Source organism: Barbus barbus (assembly GCF_936440315.1).
Source record: "Barbus barbus genome assembly, chromosome: 42".
NCBI lineage: Eukaryota > Metazoa > Chordata > Actinopteri > Cypriniformes > Cyprinidae > Barbus > Barbus barbus.
In genome coordinates this window covers 22983981-23007896 of record NC_136720.1, presented here as the reverse complement: position 1 = coordinate 23007896, position 23916 = coordinate 22983981, and the positions used below count along the sequence as shown (strand labels likewise).

The following is a 23916-nucleotide window of genomic DNA, read 5'->3' as shown; positions in this document are numbered from 1 at the left end:
TAAGGATGGTTAACAATACACTTGACGCAAGTCTATTATTGTGATTTTCTTAGCCTTATTTTTTTTTAAAAGTCAAATAAAAAAGTGGTGCCAGTGTCAATAAGCAGTCGTGACCTCATTGCACTTTTTCGACCATTTTGAATTTAATTTTAATGAAGAAATTAATGTTTAAATTACAAGAAAGAAAATTAAGTTAAAATTTGAGTAGAAATTACAAAGTATTGTGAAACAGATAGAATTTAAAAGGATGGAATGATGGCGATATTTTAATGTCCAGGTCACATTTCTGAATTTATCATTAATTGTCTTTTTTATTTTTCTATATGAAATATATTATGCACCCACGTCTTTAATTAATTTTGATTGTTGAAAAGCATTTTGTTTTATACAGTTATTTTCACCAAATATAAGATATAGATATATAAAAAAAACATTTAACTTTTGTATTGTCTTTTATCAATTTTTTGTTTATTTATTAATTTATTTGAACTACAAATTACTGTATATAAGAAATATTTAAAATAACTAATTTAAACCTATTTTTAGGTTTACTTATATATATTATTGCATAGAGAGAGAGAGAGAGAGAGAGAGAGAGAGAGAGAGAGAGAGAGATACACAGTTAAATATATAAAATATTAGGTTTTTGATACATTTATTTACCATTTATTTGAAAAACTAACACGATATATAATAAAATAAACGCGTTTATAAAATATTATTTAAAAAATGTTTTCATATGCAAGTTTTCACGGATAATATTAAAAACAGATGTATTCCTTTTTGAACAAAACACTCATAAAATAACCAATATTAACGAAATTAATTTAAAATTAATTATTTAATTATATTGAAATGACTATCATATAAGTAAAAGCCAAGTAAAACAGCAATTACGACTAAATTGTGAAGCCTTTAAACTTAAAAAATAAATAAATAAAAAAAGGTTACGAAAGCTAGGCTGGATACCTTTGGAGCCCATTGCGCCCTGTCACTGCTGATCCCTCTGTGCTTGTTTTCAGTGGAGAGCAATGGGATGGGGCTTTAGTGTCGACTCTACTGTGACCAATGAACGCGCCGCTGCCGCATCTGTCAAGCGCTTCTGACCAATCGACAGCAGCGCGAGGCGGATCTCAGGTGCGCGCCTCTGCGTCCTCGCGGCTCTGGCGCGCTGGGGAGCCGCCTGTGGCACAGAGTAGCTGTGGAAACTATGGCGACCGCGGCGTCCAGCCACTACAGCATCCTCACGTCCAGCTCGGAGCCCGGCAGCATGCAGCAGACGCCGCCGCAGGCCTACAGAGACGCGCACAGCCTTCTGCAGAGCGAGTACACCACCCTGCATAGCAGCGGCAGCACGCTTGGCCATGCGCACCAGTGGCTGACGGCGGCGCTGTCTCACGGGGGAGAGGGGTCGCCGTGGCCCGCCAGCCCGCTGGGCGAGCAGGACATTAAGCCGGTGGAGGAGCTGCAGCATTCGCCGAGGCAGGCGCATCTGGTGCAGCAGAGCCAGCAGCATCACGAAGCGGGCGCTTGGCGAGCCACCACCATGCCGAGCATGAGCACCTCCAACGGGCAGAGCCTGATCTACTCTCAGTCCGGGTACGGCGAGCCGGGGATGCACCACGAGGAGCACCACAGCCCTCATCTGAGCGAGCACGGCCATCCGCAGAGCCTGCACTCAGACGAGGACACGCCGACCTCGGACGACCTGGAGCAGTTCGCCAAGCAGTTCAAGCAGCGTAGGATCAAGCTGGGTTTTACACAGGCGGACGTGGGGCTCGCGCTGGGCACCCTCTACGGCAACGTCTTCTCTCAGACCACCATCTGCAGGTTCGAGGCGCTCCAGCTGAGCTTCAAGAACATGTGCAAACTCAAGCCCCTGCTGAACAAATGGCTGGAGGAGGCGGACTCCACCTCGGGAAGTCCGACCAGCCTGGATAAGATCGCCGCGCAGGGGAGGAAGAGAAAAAAGCGGACCTCCATCGAGGTGAGTGTCAAAGGGGCCCTAGAGAGCCATTTCCTGAAGTGCCCCAAACCCGGCGCGTCGGAGATCAACTCGCTGGCGGGCAGCCTGCAGCTGGAGAAGGAGGTGGTGCGGGTTTGGTTCTGCAACCGGCGGCAGAAGGAGAAGCGAATGACGCCCCAAAACGGACCGATGGCCGGGAACGAGGATGTGTACGGGGACGCCTCGCCTCACCACGGCGCGCAGACACCTGTTCCGTGAGAAAGGGGCGGCCTGAAACATAATCGACTGTCTCTTTGTCCCGGTCACAAGCCCGCTCGGGGCGGACCGACGGTGATGAAGTGTCTCTGTGTGTGGCACCTCCGAGGGCGCGGAGAGCGCGCGTGGTTGCGCGAACAATATACGGGCGCGGGCGCCAGAAAACACGCTCTGAGGCGTTACGCGCCCGGCTGAACCTAAAGAGGGAACGTAAATATTATTTTATTTAAGAGATTTCTTTTCTCAAGTCCGGGGATCTGTGAAAGCATCATATCACTTCCAACCGAAAGCTGTGAAAAAAAGGCGTCAGGGGCGCGCCATCTTCCCCTCATGGCCACAAAAGGTTTCTTACTGATTGAAATTAATCCGGTGCAGTCTACTGTATTCTCTTCCATATATTAATGGAAAATGCTTCGTTATTATTATTATTATTTCTGTCACGATCACAAAATGTTTAATACTGATGGAAATTATGAGTCTGAATATATATTATATATTAATATATAATATATATTTATATTAATGGCAATAAATAACCTAATAATAATAATAATAAACTAAATATATCTAAATTGTTTAAATAAAAAGATCCAAAAATTCCTAATACGAAAAATTAACAACAATAATAATAATAAATGTTATTGTTATTTTATTGTTCTTATTAACATCATATTAACTTATCTAAAAGTATCACTGTTAAATGCAAACGTGATCAATTCTTTAAAAGTCTAATTTCGGTAACAACAAAGGCTGCCAAGTGCTGCTGTGTGTCTTTCACAGGCAAAGCAGCCTGATTTCATGCAGATCACGCATTCACACTGCTGGTGCAAAACAGAGGCCTGAGGAAACAGTCAAACCCAGTGTTGTGGATCATAGCGAAATTTCTATTCACAAATAAAATTAATGGATACCAGCTCTTTATAATTAACCACCCAGTTTGGGTTTCTTAACATTGAGTGATTTTCTATAAGCGAGCACCAAAAGCGTTCATGATTTGAGACAGTGGCTTGTTTAATATGATTCTTCCTCCTCTTAATTTAAACCAGTTTTGGTTATTTAGCCTTTTCTAATTTAGGTAGTCTAAAAGAGACCAAAACTGACTCGTATAATTTATGATATTTTATATTAAACATAACAGCAAACCAAGCTTTTATTTAATTTCACTCATTTGTCTGGAAACGCTTTATGGAAATGACAAGATGCAAAAACTATGACGACGACATAATAATAATAAATATAATAGCATAATAATAATAATAATAGAGGCAAATTGTTCTTGATTGTAATTATTACAGTAACACCGTTCAAGATTTAAAAACAACAACGACAATATAATAATAATACTAGACTAAGAGGCCAGTTATTCTTGCCCATTATTATTATAGTAACATTGTGTGATTTTGTGCGTCAGCTAAATGTATAAGCCTCAACATGTTTGTATCTGTTTGATCTTTTGTGTTTCTTGTTTCTCTTAAATTGGTCTCTTTTTCTTTAACGGGAAATATTACACCAGCTGTGTTTCGCTGATTTGATGGCCCGCATCGAAAAACAAGGACATTGTGCGTGGATTTTTCTTTTGGATTTTCTATGGCTCTGTGAATACTTGTATATTTGTGCACTTAACCTGGCACTGCCAAAGCACAAGCTGTCAGTGTGCCCTATTGAGACTAGTAATGTCTTTGGTTTTGACAGAAAAATTGCACAGTTTTTAAACGCCTTTTGTCATTAAATGAATACGTTTTTATATAAAGAAGTGCCTCTCATCAATCTGTGCCCCGGATTCACAATTCCACACGTTATTCGAGCATCAAGGCTGTTGAATATAATGTTGCCTCGGGATGAGATGATGCTGTTGCAATTCCTTCGCTTCGATTTCTGCGTGAGCATGCAGGCAAATGTTTGCCATTTCACCGGTAATCAAGACGGATTTGACGGATTCCGAAAGAGGCCTAAGTGAATATTTTATGATGCTATTCTGGATCTAAATAAAATTCAAACGAGCAAATGGCTTTAAAATACATTCATGAAAACAAAATAACAAACTAGCTACTGATCTGTTAAATCATACTGTAATAGCTAATAGCTTTTAAACAATTAATAATAGCCTTTATACGATCAAATATTGGCTAACCTATTGCATTTTAATAGGCATATTTATCAGAAGGACTTTTCAAATATCATCAGCCATTTCTTTTAAATCAATTTAGCCTACTGCTCCATCAATCTACAATTTTAGGAAAACGACTAAAAGACTAGATATCAATTTTATTTACTGTGTGTTTATAATAAATAGTGAATCCTAGGACCTTGGAAATTTTCACTGCCTTGAAAAACTGCGTAAAGCCGCATTTGTGTGTGTGTGTGTGTGTGTGTCGAGTACATGTTGTGAGCGCCATCTATTGACTATAATGTGCTGGAGAAAAGCAATTCTTAATCAAATTGAGATATTACAGTTGTCTATCTGTTTGCATGGTCTGTTTAGTCAAATATACTGAATATGAGCTTGGGGTGTATTTTATAAATACAGCCTACCGTTTCTAGTCACTCATCTTGTTGTCAGTGCAGATACCTGTAAGGTGCAGGTCAAAAGGCTCAAGTCGTTGTATATTGATTGTGAATCATATGAATTTTGATTATTGTCGTGTGAGTATCAGTTTTTTCTGATAAGGTTGTGTTTGAGAGAAAGTTCTTACCGTTGGAAAGTTCTTGTTTTGAAGCAGGTGGCACATAAACAACTTTAAAACTGGATCATTTTAAAATCTCTGTTCTCTAAATCTTATGTCGGATGTCTAAAAATCTGGCACACAGGACCGGCAAGTGTTCACCTTTAGCTTACTTTGCAAAGCGGAAGTATTTAGTTTGAAGCAAACTAGTGTGTTTACGATAATATATTACAATCTTATAACAAATACTAGTTTGCCATATCAAGCAGCGTAACGGATTGTTTTTGAAAGAGTAAAATATCTGGACGATAACACCGGAAGCCTCGCGCATTCACAAACGGCTGCTTCCGCTTTTACGTAAAAAATAAAGTGGATATTGAATTTTAAATTTAAAAAATATATATTAATAGCTGATTTAGATTAACTGAGTTCGGAAATAAATAAAATACAACTAATAACGTATAACAAACACAATAATAATTTTTTTTTAAAGAATAATTTAGCTAATTTCATTGAGCAACCATTTAGTATTATATTCTAAATCATGTAACTATTAGTAACGCATATTAAGAGTTAAATAATGAACTCAGAAACCACTATATTTACATATACAGCTATATTTCATGAAATATTTTTATCTTTAACACATTCTCCAGACAATTTTGGTTCCTTTATGTTACAGTGATCATTAGCTCATGTACACAACCCCTCCCTCCCCAATATTATGTGCAGCCCATAATAAATCCAACAGGGTCATGATACACACAACACAGACACAAACATGGCTCTAAAATCAGCACACACTTGTGAGGAAACAAAGAGATTTTGAACTTTTACCATTGCCTTGCCATCTTTGGGTTGCCATATTTCCATCACTTTTGGCATATGAGTGGGGCTGTATGTCTTGTGAGGAAAATAACAACAAGATTGTCATGTAGGGATGATATATGGTAGAAAGCTAGCTAGAAACTAAAGCTCAACAAGGAACCATTAAAAATTCATTTGCAATAGTCAGTAATGCTTGTAGTGAGTTTTTGAAGACAAGCCTTGAATTCTGGCCTGGTGAGCATCGTCTGAAATTCATTCAATATAATCAAACAAACAGCGTGTAAAACACACGGCTCTCAGAGTAACTAAAACACAACTACAGATATCATGAAAAAATATAAAACTCATTAAAAGTCAAGAATAAGTCTTTTGCAATACTTTCAAAATATAAATTAAATCACAAGCGATAAATAAAAAAGGTCAAGTGGTCCAGGAATAACACATAGTATATACAGAAAAAAAGTAAAAGATTTTAAAAACATATCAATAATTGTTTGTTTTTTGAATCAGGCACGTCTTAAACCAAGAACAATACAAACAAGCAAACAAACAAGAATCAGAATATGAGGGTTTTACTCAATTTTATGACTTTGTACTTTAAAGGAATAGTTCACCCAAAAATGAAAATTTGCATAAAATGTACTCACCCTCAGGCCATCTAAGTTGCAGATGAGTTTGTTTCTTCATCAGAACAGATTTGGAGAAATTTAGCATTACATCACTTACTCACCAATGGCTCCTCTGCAGTGAATGGGTGCCGTCAGAATGAGAGTTCAAACAGCTGATAAAAACATCACAATAATCCACGAGTAATCTACACCACTCCAGTCAATCAATTAACATCTTGTAAAGTGACTTTAAACTGTTGCTTCGTGTTAAAATATGAGTCCTCTATCCATAATGGGTGGTGGGTGGTGGTGATGGCGCAGTGGATAAGACACATGCCTTTGGTGTGAGAGACCCGGGTTCGAATCCACTGTGAGACACCAATGTGTCCCTGAGCAAGACACTTAACCCCTAGTTGCTCCAGAGGCGTGCGACCTCTGACATATATAGCAATTGTAAGTCGCTTTGGATAAAAGCGTCAGATAAATGTAAATAATATTGTTTTCTCCATCTTCACACGATGTTAATTGATGGACTGGAGTGGTGTGGATCATTGTGATGTTTTTAATCAGCTGTTTTGGACTCTCATTCTGACGGCACCCATTCACAGCCAATTTTAATTTTTGGGTGAACCGTTCCTTTAAGTCTTTGGCACATTTAAATAATTACTGGCATGCAAACCTTTTATTTCTAATAAAGCACCAGATAATTAACCTGATGTTTACATAAAACAGTTTTTCCCCACACATTTTATAATAACATTGCATTTGAACAAACATCAGATAAGAACATTTGCATTTGAAGGCTGTAAAATGGCGAGAAACATCCCATTCTTTCTAATAAGTGCTCTATATAGACGCCGTCTTAATGCAGGATTATGTTTAAGATATTAAAAGGGCATTTATGGCAACAGAAATGAAGTTTGTACAGCACAGCAAGATACAGATTATATCTCACTACGGAACAGAAAAAACATAAGTCTCACGTCCTACATGTGTCATTCGTTGTGCATCGGCCCCTGGGAGATCATTCCTGCGAGTGTATTCATGTGTGACGATGACTCAGTGACTCAGTCATGCAGCAGATGGACACACACACACACACACACACACACACACACACACACACACTCACACACATCAGCTGTCTGTCTCCATCTGTATTGTGTTATGCGTCTCCTTCTGTAATGGCTGCATTTGAGAGAAACTGCTGCATTACCAGGGTATTCTGTTCTATTCTGGTCCAGTGTTTTCTGTCATGATGCTGCCCACAGGAGGCGCTCTTGCACAATCACAGATCCCCATCTGAAGTGTTTGCTGTTCGACAAACACAAGTGATGTTTTTAACTACACATTCAGCACATATATCATCTGCACACACATATGAGTCTCGCTTTATATAGATTTAAATAGTGCGGCTGCATTCAACTGATTCAGAATCTGCATCTTGTTACTGAAAATAGGCTTTGAACCTCAAACAAATAAGTGGCCATATGTCATTTTATATTTATATATTCACCATATTTGCTCCTATATGAATAATTCACCCAAAATCAAATAATAATCTGTCAATATTCAAATATGCAGGGAGCAGTGATGAGACATGAGATATGACTCATCTTAAACCTTATTTCATGTGTGTAAAGTTAAATACGCGTTTAGATTATGAACATGCTCAATTTTTTTTACATGCCTTATGTCATCTCACCTGACTGATAGTTTATACTTTATTACAAAATAAAAGGCCTTTTAATATCTTTCCAAAATGTTGTGGTACACTTTTTTTTGTAAGAATAAAAATAACTTTTAAAATGTAAGCATAAAATATGATACATCCAGCTGATATTTATTTATATGCATTTTATGTAAATAGTCAGTTATGCCTAGAGCAAATTGAGTGTGATCTCCATATGCTCATATATCATATTATATGAACCATAAAAACCAGATGTATCAAATATGATACTCCAAAAAAGGCTAACTTTATTTATTGATTTATTTCACAAAATAAATAATTCCATGTAATATATATATATATATATTATTTTATGCATGCTAAGCTTTATATGGTTAATCTGGTCCTCACATAAAGCTATGTAATTTCAGAAGACCTAAAATATAGTGCATAAGTTATATAAACCACTTTTATGCTGCTTTTTTTTAGATCTTGACAGCATCTGGTCACTGTATGCTTTTATTGTTTGAAAAAAAATGCACATGTAAGTCATATAGACTAGGAATGATATAAGGATGATTCAATTTGTGGGTGACTTATTCATTAATGCATTGCATAATTGGCCATAAAAAATAAAATGGCAAGATCATCAATTTGGGAATTCTGCTATGCTGCAATGGTTTGAGGAAGAAAAAAACCCCCGTTGGACTAACATTTTCATAATAACTATCCATCAGCTTTCTCGCTCTGCATATTCCGGCCTTAGCTTTGTAGATTTGACCAAATAAAACTGGACATGAATTTTAGATGGACTATGAGATGGTGTAAATCAGTCAAGTATCTACACATTTCAGTCATAACCCAAAATCCTTCTTTCTGTCTGTCTACCTGTATAATAATGTAAGAAGTGCTGTTTAGCTACAAACACACACGGTGAATGGGGAGTGGTCACATGAGATGATGTCATTCTGCTGATTTCGAGCGCAGTGATGATGTCACACCATCAGCTGAAGCGTCATTCACTCCTTTCCATCCTCACTCTTTTTTTATTCTGTTTTCTTCCTGGATTCTGTATAGCCTGGCCTTCTCTCGTTTAATAAAATCCTCTGTTTCATTAATTAAAAAGAGTCAGAATACCTTTCCCGTTGGCTTTATTGCCATCCCTCGCTCAGAGTTTGGGAAAACCGCTGCCACGTCACCACATCTTTATTTGACCGGCCCTGCTAAAGGGCTTGTGGGAGAACAAAGGGGGCGGGGCCCGTGCAGATGTATCATCAAGAGGGTGTGGTTTTCACTTCAACTGCTCCATTTCCGAGCATTCGGTGTCCATGTCCGAGTCGAACAGAGAGCGTCCGGTGACGTCGCTGTCCGGCGAGGGCGTGTCGTGGTGGGACAGAGTGCTTTCCTGCTCCTGGAAGCTGCCGCTGTGCGAGTACAGACCCAAATCTGGAAGCTGGGAAGGAGAATCCGGCTCCTCGCTCAGTCCGTCGTAGTAAAGGTCGTCGACGTCCACAAACCACTCCGGCCAGAATTGGCGGCGGATTCGCTCACAGTACATGGCCAGGTTGATGAACTCTCCTGCACCGATGATGCGTCAGTTAATGCGCTTATAACTTTATATGACAGTATTCCCATACACAAACACATGAGTTCATGAGCTCACCTTTGATTAACTGCTCCGGACGCGTTCCTGGGAGAGTCCACATGGCCTGAGCGAGATGACCAAATACAGCAGCATCTACTGCGGAGAGCTTCGGGCCCATTAGATACTTTTTATTGCCTGTGGGAGAAAATATATTATTAAACTAACAATATAAAAATGATTTGTATGTTTTTTAATGTGTTTTCTGGTTTGTTGCTATGATGTTCTGGTCTCTAGGCATGGATCAGGCACCTATGGAAGCTTGTTTCTACCACGGATTAAAAAATAAAAAAGGTAATTGTGATATTCTATCTGACAATTGTGATTGTTTTTCATGTAATTGCAAATTTGTATCTTACAATTCTGGCTTTTTTCTCAGAATTGCAAGTTTATATCCTATTTCTTTTTTTCTCCGAATTCTGAATTTACATTTTTTTTTCACCATGGAATAAAAAAAATGAAATTGTATACTTTTTTCTAGCATTTGTAAGTTTATATCATCACAGTTCTAAGAAGAAAAGTCAGAATTGTGAGACAAAAAGTAACAATTACCTTATCCTTTATAGCATTAAAGAAACACGTTTTCATAGAAATTCACCTGTAGTAAGAGTAGGATTTTTTCAGGATTATGTATAAATTTTATCAAATTAAGTTTATGCTTAAAACGGAGAAAGAAAAAGAATCTTGTTTTGCCTTAGAATGAAGTTTATTTTCATTACCACTACTTGTTTTAAGCATAAACTCACATATTTCAGGAAACAATATTTAATTAAGCAATTTTGATTCTCAAGTGAAGTGTATCTTGATATAAAATGTGCTGCAGAATAAGAAAAAATACTGAGAAAGAAAATCATTTTTTGCAATGTGAAAGGAGGATTTCTGCTTATTGGACACTAGAGGGCAGCACAGATCCATTGCTGCATTATTTTGTAACCTGTTTACAAAAGCACTGAACTCTCGAGATTCATCTAGAATGACCTATATTATATATGAAAAATGACTACAATGCAGCAAATCATGTCAGTAAAGCTCACAAACTGTGCCTCAGACGTTCAAAACATACCGAGGAATGTGGCAAGGGTGCGCATGTCTTTCTCCATCAGAGAATAAACCTCGTCTTTGGAGAAGCGTCCGATCCCGTGGCCGTACATCTCTCTCTTCACGATGCTGCCGGTCACCTGACTCAAGATCCACCTCAGCAGGTCACTCAGCGGCCCGTTTGTGGCTAACATTTTCTGCGTCTCCTCCACATTGTCCACCCATTGACAGTATGCTATCGTCCTAAAGCAAAACGCATTGCATTTAGATTCTCAACCCATTTTAGTCATTCGGTAGGTCATGTTCAAGTTAGAATCCACTTACGAAAGGCATCTGATCTCTGTCTTTTAACAATATAATGATTAACTAAGGAAGGCTGTTAAATATGAGGTTGATTTAGACCACAACGTGAAGAGAAACCAGCTCAGTCTCACCAGTAGAAGTGTTCCTCCACCATTTTGATGATGGCACGCGAGATGGCTTTCTCCTGAGGACTCAGGCTGGAGTTGAGGTTCACGCCGAGCTTCTCCTCCAGGAAGTCGATGATGAACTCTGTCCCGCACACCTGCTCCTTATTATACGCGATCCACGGCATCTTCCCTTGAGGAGACATCTTCCCATCAAAATAGTTCTGAGGAGAAAATAATTTGAGTTTAAAAGCCATCCATCTCTTTTCAAAACATATCTTCATCATCATATATTTATATATTATATATTTAGAAACCTGGTAGGGCAGATCCGCCATCCGCAGGAACGTTTCTATCTTCAGGCAAAAGGGGGACAGGCTAGGGACTCCAGTTTTGGGCCGGGCAAACTGATGCAGAATGATGGCGTCTTCAGAGTCCAACTCCTGTTCCTTCCTGCAGGGCAGCAAATATGGAAGTGTATTACATCCTAAAAAGATCAATTTTGTTTTAAAATGTACCAGAAACATTCCAAAAATGAGCAAGATACAGCAGCATCTGTGAAAAGCTTTGGGCCCATTATGGGATAACTCACATTATTACTTTAGAAATGTTATTGTGTTTAATGTTATATGTTTTAATGTGTTTTCGGTTGCTTTAATATTCTGCTCTGTAGATATGGCTCAGTTACCACCTTAAGTGTCACTAATTTTTTGACATTTCGTCATTTTTAAACCAACTTCATCAAATTCTAAAATGATCAATTTTGTCAGAAACATTTCAAACTGAGAAAGGTGACCATATACAGCATCATTTATATTATTATATTATTTAAGACAAGATTTTTATGCTGTTTTTAATGTGTTTCTGGTTGGTTGGTTGTTATAATATTATGGTCTCCAGATATGGCTCAGGGGTCTACAGTTAGTGTCTACAAGGATTTGTATTTTTTTTTTCAATATTTTATCATTTTAAATCAGTTGATCAAATTCTAAAACTATTTATTTTGTGTTTCAGAACTCACCAAAAACATTTAAAAATAAGCAAGATGACCAAATAACAGCACTTACAAATACACTTTTTATTGCCTAAGGGAAGAATTATATTATTACATTTCATAATATAATATAATTTTTTTTTATGTTGTTTATAAATGCGTTTTCTACATCACTGCTGATCAACTGCTGCATTATTTTGTAACCTGTTTCAAAAGCTCTGAACTCTCAAGATTCTAGAATGATCTACATTATATATGAAAAATGACTAAAATTCAGCAAATCCTGTCGATAAAGCTCACAAACTGTGCCTCAGACTTTCAAAACAAACCAAGGAATGTGCGCATGTCTTTCTCCATCAGAGAGTAAACCTTACAAATAGACTTTTTATTGCCTATGGGAAAAATTATATTACATTTCATTATACAACAGATTTTTTTTTTTTTTAATGTTGTTTATAAACGTGTTTTCTACATCACTGCTGATCAACTGCCGCATTATTTTGTCATTTCTGATATCTGATTGATTTCAAAATGACCAAAGATGACCAAATACAGCAGCATCCAATATGGAAACTCTATTTTTATTGCTTAAGGAAGAAATAATATTAAAGAAACTGAATTACATTAGGCAATAAAAACTTTTTTTGATTGCTATGATATTCTGGTCAATGTCTAAGGGATTTTTTTTCATTCTTAAACCAAGTTAAAATAAATAAAATCCTAAAATTATCAATTTTGTTTCAAAATTCACCAGAAATATTCCAGAATTTTTTTTAGGTCAACTTGAGAGTTCAGTCTTTAGTGTTCTCTATCAGCAGGATTTAGTCGCTGTCCACTTCCCTGGTGCTGAAATTCATTAAAAGCAGCATAGTCATTCGCTTTCTCTTTAGTTTTATACTTATGATAATGTGTCTGATCTGAAGTCAATTAATAATATGCAATTGTATTTGTGTAATGCATGTCTGAATCAATAGCTCATGTGAATGATGTTGAATAACAGCAAGTCCATCAGCCTTTCCCAGGGCCCCGTGTAACCTGAGATGTTTTGCTGAGGACTAACAGCACTGCCATTTCTGCAAAGGTCAGAGACGAAACAAAAGCACAGAATTAAACCCAACTGGCTCTGATCACTATATTGACGGGTCACTATTTACACTGTCTCACGAGGGGTCGACAAAGGTCATTCTGTCACATCACAATAACACAAGGAGACATTATCCTCAAGGCCTACACACAGAAACGCTCCAGCAACCGTGCCCTTGACATAGCACACATCAACATGTCAACAAGCAGGCTTTAGACGAGGTAATAAATAGCATCCTGCTCTAAATTCATTCAGTTAGCAGGTATTCATTCATCAATGGAGGATAATGAATGGACTGCATTGCATTGTGTTGACATGATTGTCCAGGATACTAATTTAGGTCATATTTCCCTGTTCATGCCCCTCTCACTCCACCCAAAGGAGAATTGTTATTATAATAAGTATTACACATTACATTAAATCTAAAACACTGCAAAAAAATATTTTATAATATATTTCCATAATTAAATATATATAAAAGCACAAGCATTGCATTTATAGTATTAATATTATCATTATTATTATTGTTACTATATATAAGCAATGCTTGTGCTTTTATATATATTTAATAATCTATCGAAATATAAAAATGTTTTTATTCAATGTTTTTATTCAAGCACTACTACTATCTATCTATGTAGCGCTTGTAGCGATATGTATTATACATATAAGCACTGCATAGATGCCAAATATTACTACTACAACTACTGCCACCTATTATTATTCCTACCTATGCCGTGCTTTATTTAAAAATATACTTACAATAACTACACCACCTCTAATAAAATTAATTAATATTTATATTAACTATTAATTATATATACAAGAATATAATACCTGCATAGACAGCAATAATAATAATTATTATTATTAGTATTATTATTACTACTACTGTCTGTCTTATATATAAAATGCTAAAATATAAAGGCTGCATGGATGGCAATAATAATAATAGCACTGCATAGATAGATAGATAGATAGATAGATAGATAGATAGATAGATAGATAGATAGATAGATAGATACCTAATGACAAGCAGCTCGTGTAGTAAATAGGCAGCGGCGGCGAGCAGCGCGCCCCCGGTGATGTAGAGCGTTTTTCTCCACCAGGAGTCAAATCCTAACGCAGACATGATCCTTCCGTACTCCTGCAGCGGGTAGGCGATGATGTACCCATACAGCGACAGATGCTCCTCGGAGCCGCTCAAGTCGAGCGAGAAGCTCTTGTTCCGGCCCAGCTCAAGCGCGCAGGAGCGGCTCCAGGCGAAGCCGACGCGCCAGTACATCTCTCTCCTCTATCCGCCCTTCGGCCCGCTGTGGCTCCGGCAGAGGAGGCTTCATCAGTGCCGCGGGGTGGAGGTGGAGGTCAAAGGGTCTGAGGATACATGTCTCCTCCTGACGCGCGCTGGGGTCGGCATCAATCCGCAGACGCTCGCGCCGCTGTTTACCGCACAGCTGAGCGCGGCACGTCACCATGGGTCTGGGCAGCTGATGCTGCGGGGGGCGGGGCGAGCGCGCACATTCTCCTCTCTCATTGGTCAGACCCACTGCTGTCATAACAGCTTGGTAACAACAATTTCATAATAGCTCATACTATGAAATGTTTCAGTAATTTGTAAATGCTTCATTCTTTTGCTCAAAAAAATAGTGGATAGCTTTGCAACTAACACCATGAACAAATGATTACTATGTTCTATTTACATCAATGTTATTTTAATATCATTTAGATATTATTGTAGTTTTCATAAAAAAATTGAATTCAGTTTTATTTTTTTATATATTTTTGTTTTAATTTTCACTTTAAAGTTTTATTAATTTTGTCTATGTAATTATTATTACTATTATTATTATTTATATATATATATATAGATATATATATATATATATAAAATACATCTAAATAGTTTTTTCATACATTTTTATTAGTTATTTTAGTAAGTTAATTCAAGAACATTTGGACATTTTAAAGAGAAAAGAAGTTTACCAATTTACATCAAATTAAACAATTAAACTGAGAAATGTTGAACTGGCAACTAGCTGAAATAAGTTTCAGATTTCAAAACAGATTTATAAAACTTTATAAATACTACCTATACACATTTTAAAAATAAAGAAATTAAATAAAAATGACAAATGCATACAACAAAATTTCAAAACTTAACGTTTAAATGAAAAACAAAAAATAAAGCTAAAAACAATTAAAAATATTAAAGAACAAAAGGTACGAGTATAATAATGATTCTAACATAACACTAAGCCAAACACCAAAAAAATATATTTTATATGTATATATATATATATTTATGTGTGCGTGTATATATATATATATATATAATATAAAGTCTATAAATATATCTTAATATAAAGTCTAATAATCAAATATATTCTTTATAATTTATGTGCCATTTGAAATTTTCTACTAATTTGTTTTATATGATTTTAACACCGGACCCTTTTCAAGCCAAAAAAAAACGGCCAATTTGTTTTTTAACAGCAGCTTTATTCAATAAGGCTTCTTAGCTCCGTTATAGACAAACAAATAAGAACATTCCAAGCCCTCTCACCCTCCACAACTCTCACACCATCAAATATATTTACAGGCAAATAATACATACACTGCATGACAGAGAGGGGCCACATTTATGCAAGTTCCCTCAATAAAGATGAGGCCACACTCCTGAAGCACAGCTAAACAAAGAACCACAGTGAGAGACAAAGCCAAAAACAAAAATGCCATTCAAAACACAGCCCAACATGTAAGTACTATAAAAATCTTTTGAGGTCCTTTCCCAATTAATTACATGTCCCTCAAACTATTGACGTCAGTGGAGATGCAGATGATGGGGAGTGAGGGCCTTGATAACCACACCCAAGATGTGGATCTCAATTATTCAATACATTTCCAAACTCTCAAGATATTGGATTGTCCATTAAACGTGATGGATGCTTCAGTGTGACATCAATTCAACATAACAGAATGAAAAGCAAAACATAGCATTTGGGTTATGGCAAGTACACATAAAGCATAATCATACAGTAAATTTATAATAAGAGAAAAATGATCAAAACAGAGTCAAGGGCTATATATGGAAAGCATATTTACAATGCATTTTGAGTGATCAACTCAACTATCTGTGTCACTTGTGCATTCTAACTCACATCCACACGCACGTCAAATATCCAATCAGGATTTGATTACACAGTACGAGGGTTCAAAAGATCGCCGTCACATAGCCCTGTGGCCAATCAGTTTACAGACAGCCACTTTGTAGAGAGGACTGATCCGTTTCCCTGAGGAATACAAACTGTGATATGGTCAACAAGAGGCACGCATACAAATACATTTGCGATTAAACACACACACACTCTTTCGTCGATCTCAGACAGAAAAAAACAATCAAGTTTTCTTAGTTCCCAAAGAGCGTCCGCTGAAAGAAAGCTTCATGGGACTTTTCAAGGAAGCCAGGACCATCGACTAACAAGATCTGGGAAAACAGCACCCCTCTTAATCAACCAGATACCCAATGAGGTGCGTTTGTTTTTTTGTTTGTGTGTCTGTAACATTCAAGACTACAGACTTAAGCTTGGCAATAAACTCTACATCAAAGCAGATTTCCTATTGGTGAGCAGTTCTGACGCGGGCTGCTCTGATTGGTGGAAGGAAAGAAGGAAGGAAGGAAGGAGGTGGCATCATTCTATCTGCTCTGATTGCTGGAAAAACCCAAAGGAGAGGAAAGAGGATGTGTGTGCCAGGAATCCGTTTCCCCACGGTCATAAAACAATGTGCTTGTGAAAAGCAGCATTCAGATGTGCCAGGATGTGCTGTGTTTGCCTCTCCGAATCACTCCGCCTCAGGTCCTCCAGCAGGCGCTGCTCTAGGACTGACTGTACGAGCTGTTTTGACTCCCGTTTGAGCTCTGGTCAGTCTCACTGTTGTATGAAAAGCAAGAAAATACAGGTGCAGAGGTGAGATGAGAAAAAAAATTGGTAGCTGAAATCAAATATCAACTAAATTTAGAAATGCTGCTTTGGAAACTAACTGAAATAAGAGTAAGTACTAAAATTACTAAAACTAAAAATGAAAAATTCTTTATGCATAAAACATGCTTTAATAAACGTCTTCTCCACTTTTCAAAAACTAAAACTATTGAAACGTTTTCTGTAATTGAAATAAATGTGAAATAAAATAAAATGTAAATATTAGATGAAATACTTTAATTTGAGTACTAAAATAATTACAAATAAAAAAGTACTTAAAAAAAAAACTAAAACTAAGAAAAGATATTTAAACATAAAACAGGCTTTAATAAAGGGCTTTTTTCTACTTTTCTAAATATCAAAAAAACGTTTTTGGTCATTGAAATACAGCTAAAATAAAATAAAAATAAATAAATATTGGACGAAAAACTTACATTTTAAAAACTTTAAATTGAAAATGTTGCCTTGGCAACTAACTTCAATTTAAAGCTATATAGACACTGTAAAAAATAAATAAAAATAAAATGTAAACTAAAATTAAAATAACAAACATGAAAACAAAATATTAATAAATACTATAAAAGTTTATAAATAACACTAAAATATAATTGGGCTTCATAACCACGTACGAAAAGTGTGAAATCTTTGGCATTAACTCTTTAAGACATTATTAAAATCCTATAATTGTACTTTAATCCAGGACATTTGCAAAGACCTTATGCATTGATATGGACCGAATGAGCTTATTTAAATAAAGAGTAATACGATTAGCTTCTTTTCATTGTTTCTCTTTGCAGTGGTGAAATAAATAAGCACCCCAGGCTGTTTCCATATAAATAAATATAGTGTTGTGTGATTTTGATAACTGAGGTCCACAGTCTGTCTTACCTGTTAGGAGGGGGTTTGGGTTTGGGCACCTTGTTGAGCACAGTAGCCATTTCCTTCCTATCATCAAAGTTCTTCCACTGGTCATAGAGTTTCAGAATCACCCTGATGATCTCCAGGATCTGTGCCAGAAAAGCTTCAATGTTCATGTACACAGCACTTATTCATTTATTTTACAGCTGAACGTGTCTTACCTTGTCCATGTCAACAGACAGCTCGGCGAACCACTGCCTGGCATCTTTCTGCTGCACCACACACGCCACATGCAGGCAGGCTGGAGGAGGAAGGAGACAGAATCTGTAACTCTGCCCTCTGGTATGTGACGTGTCAAGTTGTTCAGATCTAAAATTTGCTGAGTGTAGGAAGTTTGTTCTTACCCAGTGCAATCATGAATGGAGGATAAAGCAGACACAGGTCTGTCCTGTAGGTGTCGTTCACTATCCTCCTGCACACATTCACAGGACATACATGTTCACTTATTCAGCTTACATGGAAGTAAGCTATTTTCTGTAAATGTGCAAGACTTCTGATTCATTAGCTGCTATAGGTAAATAACTAGAAGAAAAAGAAAGTGCTGTAAACCAGTGTTATTTTAGTATCATTGAGATGAATTATAGTCTTTATTAATATTTTAAATCACTTTTATTTTTTAAGATTTGCAGTTTTCATGTAAACGTTTTAGTAACTTTGTTGAGCATTTGTCATTTTCGGTCATTTATGTTTGTTTATATGTCTATAGTTTTTATTAATTTTTATTCAGTTTTAGTTATTTTAATACATCAAGTTAAAACTAAATTAAAATGAGAAATGCTGCCTTGGCAACTAGCTGTAATAAAAAAATTATTCCAGTTTTATTTCCACAACTATTTCTATTACTATATCAACTATAATAACATCTATTAATAATAATAAATGGTAAAACTATTTGTGCTACAAACCAATGTGTTTATAATTAAGATAGTAAATTAAAATAATATTATAAGAAATATCAAGCAACATAACAGACTGTTTTTGTGAACTAAAACTGGGGGGAAACAAAAACAAATAATAATATTTAAAAGGAAACAAAATCTAATAAAAATTACAATAGTACACAATAAAATTCCCCCACAAATTACTAAAATTAAATTGTAAAAAAAAAAAAAAAAAAAAAAAAAAAAAAAAAGCTAATTTAACACATTAACCAAAAATACAGCAGTCCCTAATGAATACTAAAATAACACTGCTGGAAGCACATGACACTGGATGCCTCACACATTCATGTTACAAATGGCCGCACCTGCTCTTACATTAAAAACAAGGTGGACAGAGACCAAAGAGCATAGATTCAGAAGCAAGAGTCTCATATACGCAAACTTATCAGTGTAAAGTCCACATTTTAACTTTTTCTTTACTGCTCACTTAGACGGCTCTAACCGACTTATAACGCAAAATGAACAGTGGTTGTGCATTTTTCATGCCGTCTGAAGTCATACGCTCCTCACCAAGCCAGCGGCAGCAGCATGTCCTCCTGACCCATGTCCTGCACATACTGCAGTAACGGTCTGTACGGGTGGTACACGATCAAACAGCAGTCCTGAAACAAAACCAAACATCCATAAACATGCCGAAAACATCTAAACATCCTAAAGAAGAAGAACCAATACCAACCATGAGCTCCAGTAAGTAGAACTCACACTCCAAGATCTAAACAAAGAGAGAGAAGCATGAGTTCACTGCGAAATCGTCACACTAATGAGCTAACTAACACATTATGTGCACTACTTATCATCTTTCCCATACAATGATCCATAAACGTTCCACAAGACCTCTGAGATGATTCCCATGGCCTGGCGTACCCAAACACTGTTTGTAATCATACCGCACTTATCACCAGCCCGAGACATGAGCTGCCAAAACCAACAGTCATTTACCACCATAATGAGACTTTCCTACGAAGGTGTCGTGAGTGTGAGGAATGTCACTCCTGAAACTTGGTGACACTTAAGACGTGACAGAAAGCTGCACCGTCACCCCACACACGCACACACACACAATCTCAGCCTCTTGGCCAGCGTTTCCATCATATGAATCAGACAGTTACAAGAACTTATTATCTAGATCTCTAGGGTAGCTGTCAAGATTTCCAAAACCCTGATATGGAGCAAAGTCATTCTTTCCGCAGAAACTCTTCTCAGTAAGAGACCAACAGCTTGGACGGCAGTATCAAGGCCATCTGGTACAACTCACACTCGCCTACATGCCAGATCAGTGTCTCATAAGTGTTCTGCTGTATTAAAGCACAAACATTTGACTCACGTGATTCATTCTGAAGGGAAACTCCTTTGGAAACGCATAAGAGAACCTTGTTTTCACTGTTGCAAAAAGAAAAAGATGCATTTATTCCATATTCGTATGAAATGGTCACATGAGGAAAACAACGCTTTTTGTGATCTGGGCTTCCCAAACCTTACTGATAGAGAAGATATTTGGTGATTATGTCTAAAAAGTGAAGTTGTTTTATGGTTAAAAGTTTAATTAAATGCTGATTTATACTTTCAGGGTTTCAGCAGGTTTTATAAAGGTAAATTTAAGGTTTAAGGTCAATAACTTTTACTGCACCCTCGGATCAAACTGCAAAAAAAGAGTGACAGAAGATAAGAAGTCATGTTTACAGTAAAATTGATTGAGTTTATTATTGAAACCAGAGCAAATATCTTTGATTGACTTAATTCAAAGGGAAAACTGGTTTTAATTCCCCATTGACAAATACTTCTCCTGGTTTTAAGCATAAACTCATTTAATTTTGTTCTGTTTTTCCATTTTCATCTCAATTAGAGCTGTCAAATCGATTAATCACGACTAATCGCATCCAAAAATAAAAGCTTGTTTACAAAATATGTAGAAATATACACACATACATGTATATATTTAAGAAATATATCTATCTATCTCTCTCATATATATATATATATATATATATATATATATATATATATATATATATATATTATACACACACAAACTCTTATTTATATGATTTAAATTATATAGAAATAGAAATATTACATATATTTCTTAAATATGCATATATGCATATATGTATATATATATATGCATATATGTATATATATATGCATATATATATATATATATATATATATATATATATATATATACACAAACATACACAGTATACACGCATATTTTGTAAACACAAAATTTTATTTTGGATGCAATTAATCGATTTGACAGCACTAATGTTGATTGAGAGATGTTTAGACATTTGTACTGGAAAACAAAAATACTATGGAAGATAATTATTTTTTGCAGTGCATGCAACATTTACTGCCATGACTTAATGATTTAAAGACTTTTTGCTGTTATTTTAGGCCTTCATTTGTGGAAGCGTGAATTAACATTTTTAGGACCCACACTGTACTTTACTTTAAACTCTGAATATCATAAGCACATAATATTAAAAATACATTTCTGCAGTAATGTCTCATGAGTTTGTAAAATATAAATCACTTACACACAGACGTTGCTGCTGAAATGAGGCGTGTGTTCGAAACAACACCAAATTCCTGTTAAGGACAGAATTTGATTTCATTAAGATTTTAAGTTATGCATCTTTCAGCAGAAATTGCCATATTGAGACTGTGTTTACCTCTACTTTAGAGGCCAGAAACACACATGTGGGGGCCATCAGCACAGGGTCTATGCTCTTCAGAGAGTACCTGGAAACAAGCCAAGAGCATTCTTTTACTTTTATGCAAGTGTACTTGAAAAGGGCCATCAATCTAGAAGACAAGTATAAATTTTTACAGAGGAAGAGAAGGCTGTAACCAAGGCAACGACCCGCTCACCTGGCATAGAAACGCTTAAAGTAGACAGTTGCCGTGGCGATGACCTGCTGCCTGAGTTTCAAGTGTTCCCCCAAGGCTTGAATCACTGCCACAAGATGAAAAATTAAACACATCCTTAAAAAAATCCAATCTTAAAATACAAAGCAGGTGAATTACATTTGAATATTTGCATTAATGCATTAATTCAGAACAGGCCCATATTCATGTTAATAAACAATTTATCTCCAAACCATTGGCAAAAAATATCTGTAGCTTCCAATATTCCTCCTCTGTGAGGAACTTGAGATCTTTCTGTCTCTCCTTCATCAGATCCTGTTTGTCCAGAACCCACTGCAGACTGATGAGAACAAACATCAGACACTTCAAATTGAGAAATCATAAAAGAATAACATACAAATCAACACAGCAGCATTATAGTGTATTACTATAGTGTCACTTCATATAAACATCACAATATTATACTAATTGAAAATCCTGAAATCAGTTAAAAAGATGAAAATGAACTCATGCCGTGAATAACACACATTTATGTTCATAATTATTAAATTCAATTTCTCTATGGTTTCTTCAGTCTAGAACCACTAGCTAGCCGGCTAATATTCCAAATATTTATACTGTTCCGACCATAAAATACATTTATTATAGTATGTATTCTTTATCCCTGCATTAGCCGATATTTGGTAAATAGTTCGCTTTAATCTAGCAAAACCAAGACTTGTAATGTTTTTATTTCTCTTACAGCTACGCAGCAACAGCAAAACCTCTAGAAACTGCTTTAATGTTCTCCATTTATGTCGTCAAACACGTATCTACTTACTAATGTGAGCTCTGCCAGAAGTTCCCTGCCATCTTGAGGTGATTGAGGTAGAAAATAACCCTTAATGTGATGTTAAATTGTGTTAAGATAAAACAATACTCTGATCTAATCAGACGAGGAGCGCGACACAAAAAACACTCCGTAGAAGTTCAATGTGCGCATGAAACCGGTCCGGCAGGAAACACATTAACGCATCAGTTCCGGTCCGAGTCCTGCGCTCTTCCTACGCTCATCTGTTATTAAAAGGCATAATATAATATAATATAATATAATATAATATAATATAATATAATATAATATAATATAATATAATATAATATAATATAATATAATATAATATAAAAACTAATTTTATATAATTATTGTAGATACTGTTGTTATTATTACTGTTATTATATAAAACTATATATATATATATATATATATATATATATATATATATATATATATATATATATATATATATATATATATATATATATATATAATATAATATATATCTCATGATATAAAAAGTATTGTAAATAATATAATCCAAGTTTATAGAACTTCAACTTTAAATAAAATAATATAACATAAAGGACTCATTACATAATTATTGTCCTAATATAATATAAATAAATAATTTTATATAATTATTGTAGATAATATAATTGTATGCTGTTGTTGTTGTTATTATATTTTATTATATAAAACTAAAATACCTCATGATATAAAAAGTATTGTAAATAATATAATACAAGTTTATATGAAAATGTAACATCAACTTTAAAATAATATAATATAACTCATATTACATAATTATTGTACTATTATAATAGAATAGAATAAATAATCCAAGTTCATATGAAAATTAGAAAGATCATAATCAATTTTAAGTAATAAATAGAATATAATACAATATTACATATCATTTAATAAAAAAGAGCCATATTATAAAGAAATACTGTAAATTATTTTTATTTAAATGTATCAAATAATATGTCATGCCACTTTGTTAAGATGCTATATGCAGGCCTGTATCATAATTATAGTACTATTTATTTATGCGTTTGTTTGCAATATTGATTAGGCTATAATTATTTATACCAGCATGGCCTTCTTTAATACGGTAGGCTACTTTCAGCCTCCAAGTTTTTAGACAGTTTTAGCGCAGAGAACTTCATTAATGAGGCTCTCAGGCTTGCCATCTTCATCAGGAAAGCTCACTCGTCTATTTTTAGTTTGGTGCA

The 23916-nt window shown here is 35.6% G+C and overlaps 2 protein-coding genes and 1 pseudogene across 3 annotated transcripts; 1 reads left to right on the top strand and 2 right to left on the bottom strand.

The window, feature by feature from the left end:
• Nucleotides 1-1031: 1031 nt before the first annotated feature.
• Nucleotides 1032-2224, top strand: LOC306861197 (POU domain, class 3, transcription factor 2-like; annotated as a pseudogene). Its single transcript has one exon. The product of its transcript is annotated as a POU domain, class 3, transcription factor 2-like (transcript).
• A 6255-nt stretch (nucleotides 2225-8479) lies between these two features.
• Nucleotides 8480-14638, bottom strand: LOC306861516 (failed axon connections homolog). The gene is made up of 6 exons (XM_079403813.1): nucleotides 14183-14638; nucleotides 11397-11532; nucleotides 11107-11303; nucleotides 10698-10915; nucleotides 9656-9772; nucleotides 8480-9570 (listed from the first exon to the last, which is right to left on the bottom strand). Exons 1-6 carry the CDS (start codon nucleotides 14440-14442, stop codon nucleotides 9284-9286), a joined length of 1215 nt encoding a protein of 404 aa, XP_079259939.1. The 5' UTR covers nucleotides 14443-14638; the 3' UTR covers nucleotides 8480-9283.
• A 1461-nt stretch (nucleotides 14639-16099) lies between these two features.
• ccnc (cyclin C) lies at nucleotides 16100-22846 on the bottom strand. Its single transcript, XM_079403383.1, has 12 exons — nucleotides 22685-22846; nucleotides 22098-22204; nucleotides 21868-21952; nucleotides 21669-21738; nucleotides 21534-21585; nucleotides 20318-20373; nucleotides 19670-19705; nucleotides 19504-19595; nucleotides 18397-18464; nucleotides 18214-18293; nucleotides 18023-18141; nucleotides 16100-17086 (listed from the first exon to the last, which is right to left on the bottom strand). The coding sequence occupies exons 1-12, from the start codon at nucleotides 22714-22716 to the stop codon at nucleotides 17032-17034; spliced, it is 852 nt and encodes a 283-aa protein (XP_079259509.1). The 5' UTR covers nucleotides 22717-22846; the 3' UTR covers nucleotides 16100-17031.
• Nucleotides 22847-23916: the final 1070 nt, after the last annotated feature.

Bases quoted from the DNA above. Each gene is read 5' to 3' on its own strand.
- LOC306861516 (XM_079403813.1), bottom strand. From the start codon at position 14,442: ATGTACTGGCGCGTCGGCTTCGCCTGGAGCCGCTCCTGCGCGCTTGAG. The intron at 11,533-14,182 runs GTATCTATCTAT...GCTGCCCTGCAG, and splicing joins CACGAGCTGCTTGTCATTAG to GAAGGAACAGGAGTTGGACT. The intron at 9,773-10,697 runs GTATGTTTTGAA...TTTCTCCCACAG, and splicing joins CACCCTTGCCACATTCCTCG to GCAATAAAAAGTATCTAATG.
- ccnc (XM_079403383.1), bottom strand. From the start codon at position 22,716: ATGGCAGGGAACTTCTGGCAGAGCTCACATTA. The intron at 19,706-20,317 runs GTGAGTCAAATG...CTCTTTGTTTAG, and splicing joins TTCCCTTCAGAATGAATCAC to ATCTTGGAGTGTGAGTTCTA. The intron at 18,142-18,213 runs GTAAGACACGTT...TTTCTGGCACAG, and splicing joins TGTCTGTTGACATGGACAAG to ATCCTGGAGATCATCAGGGT.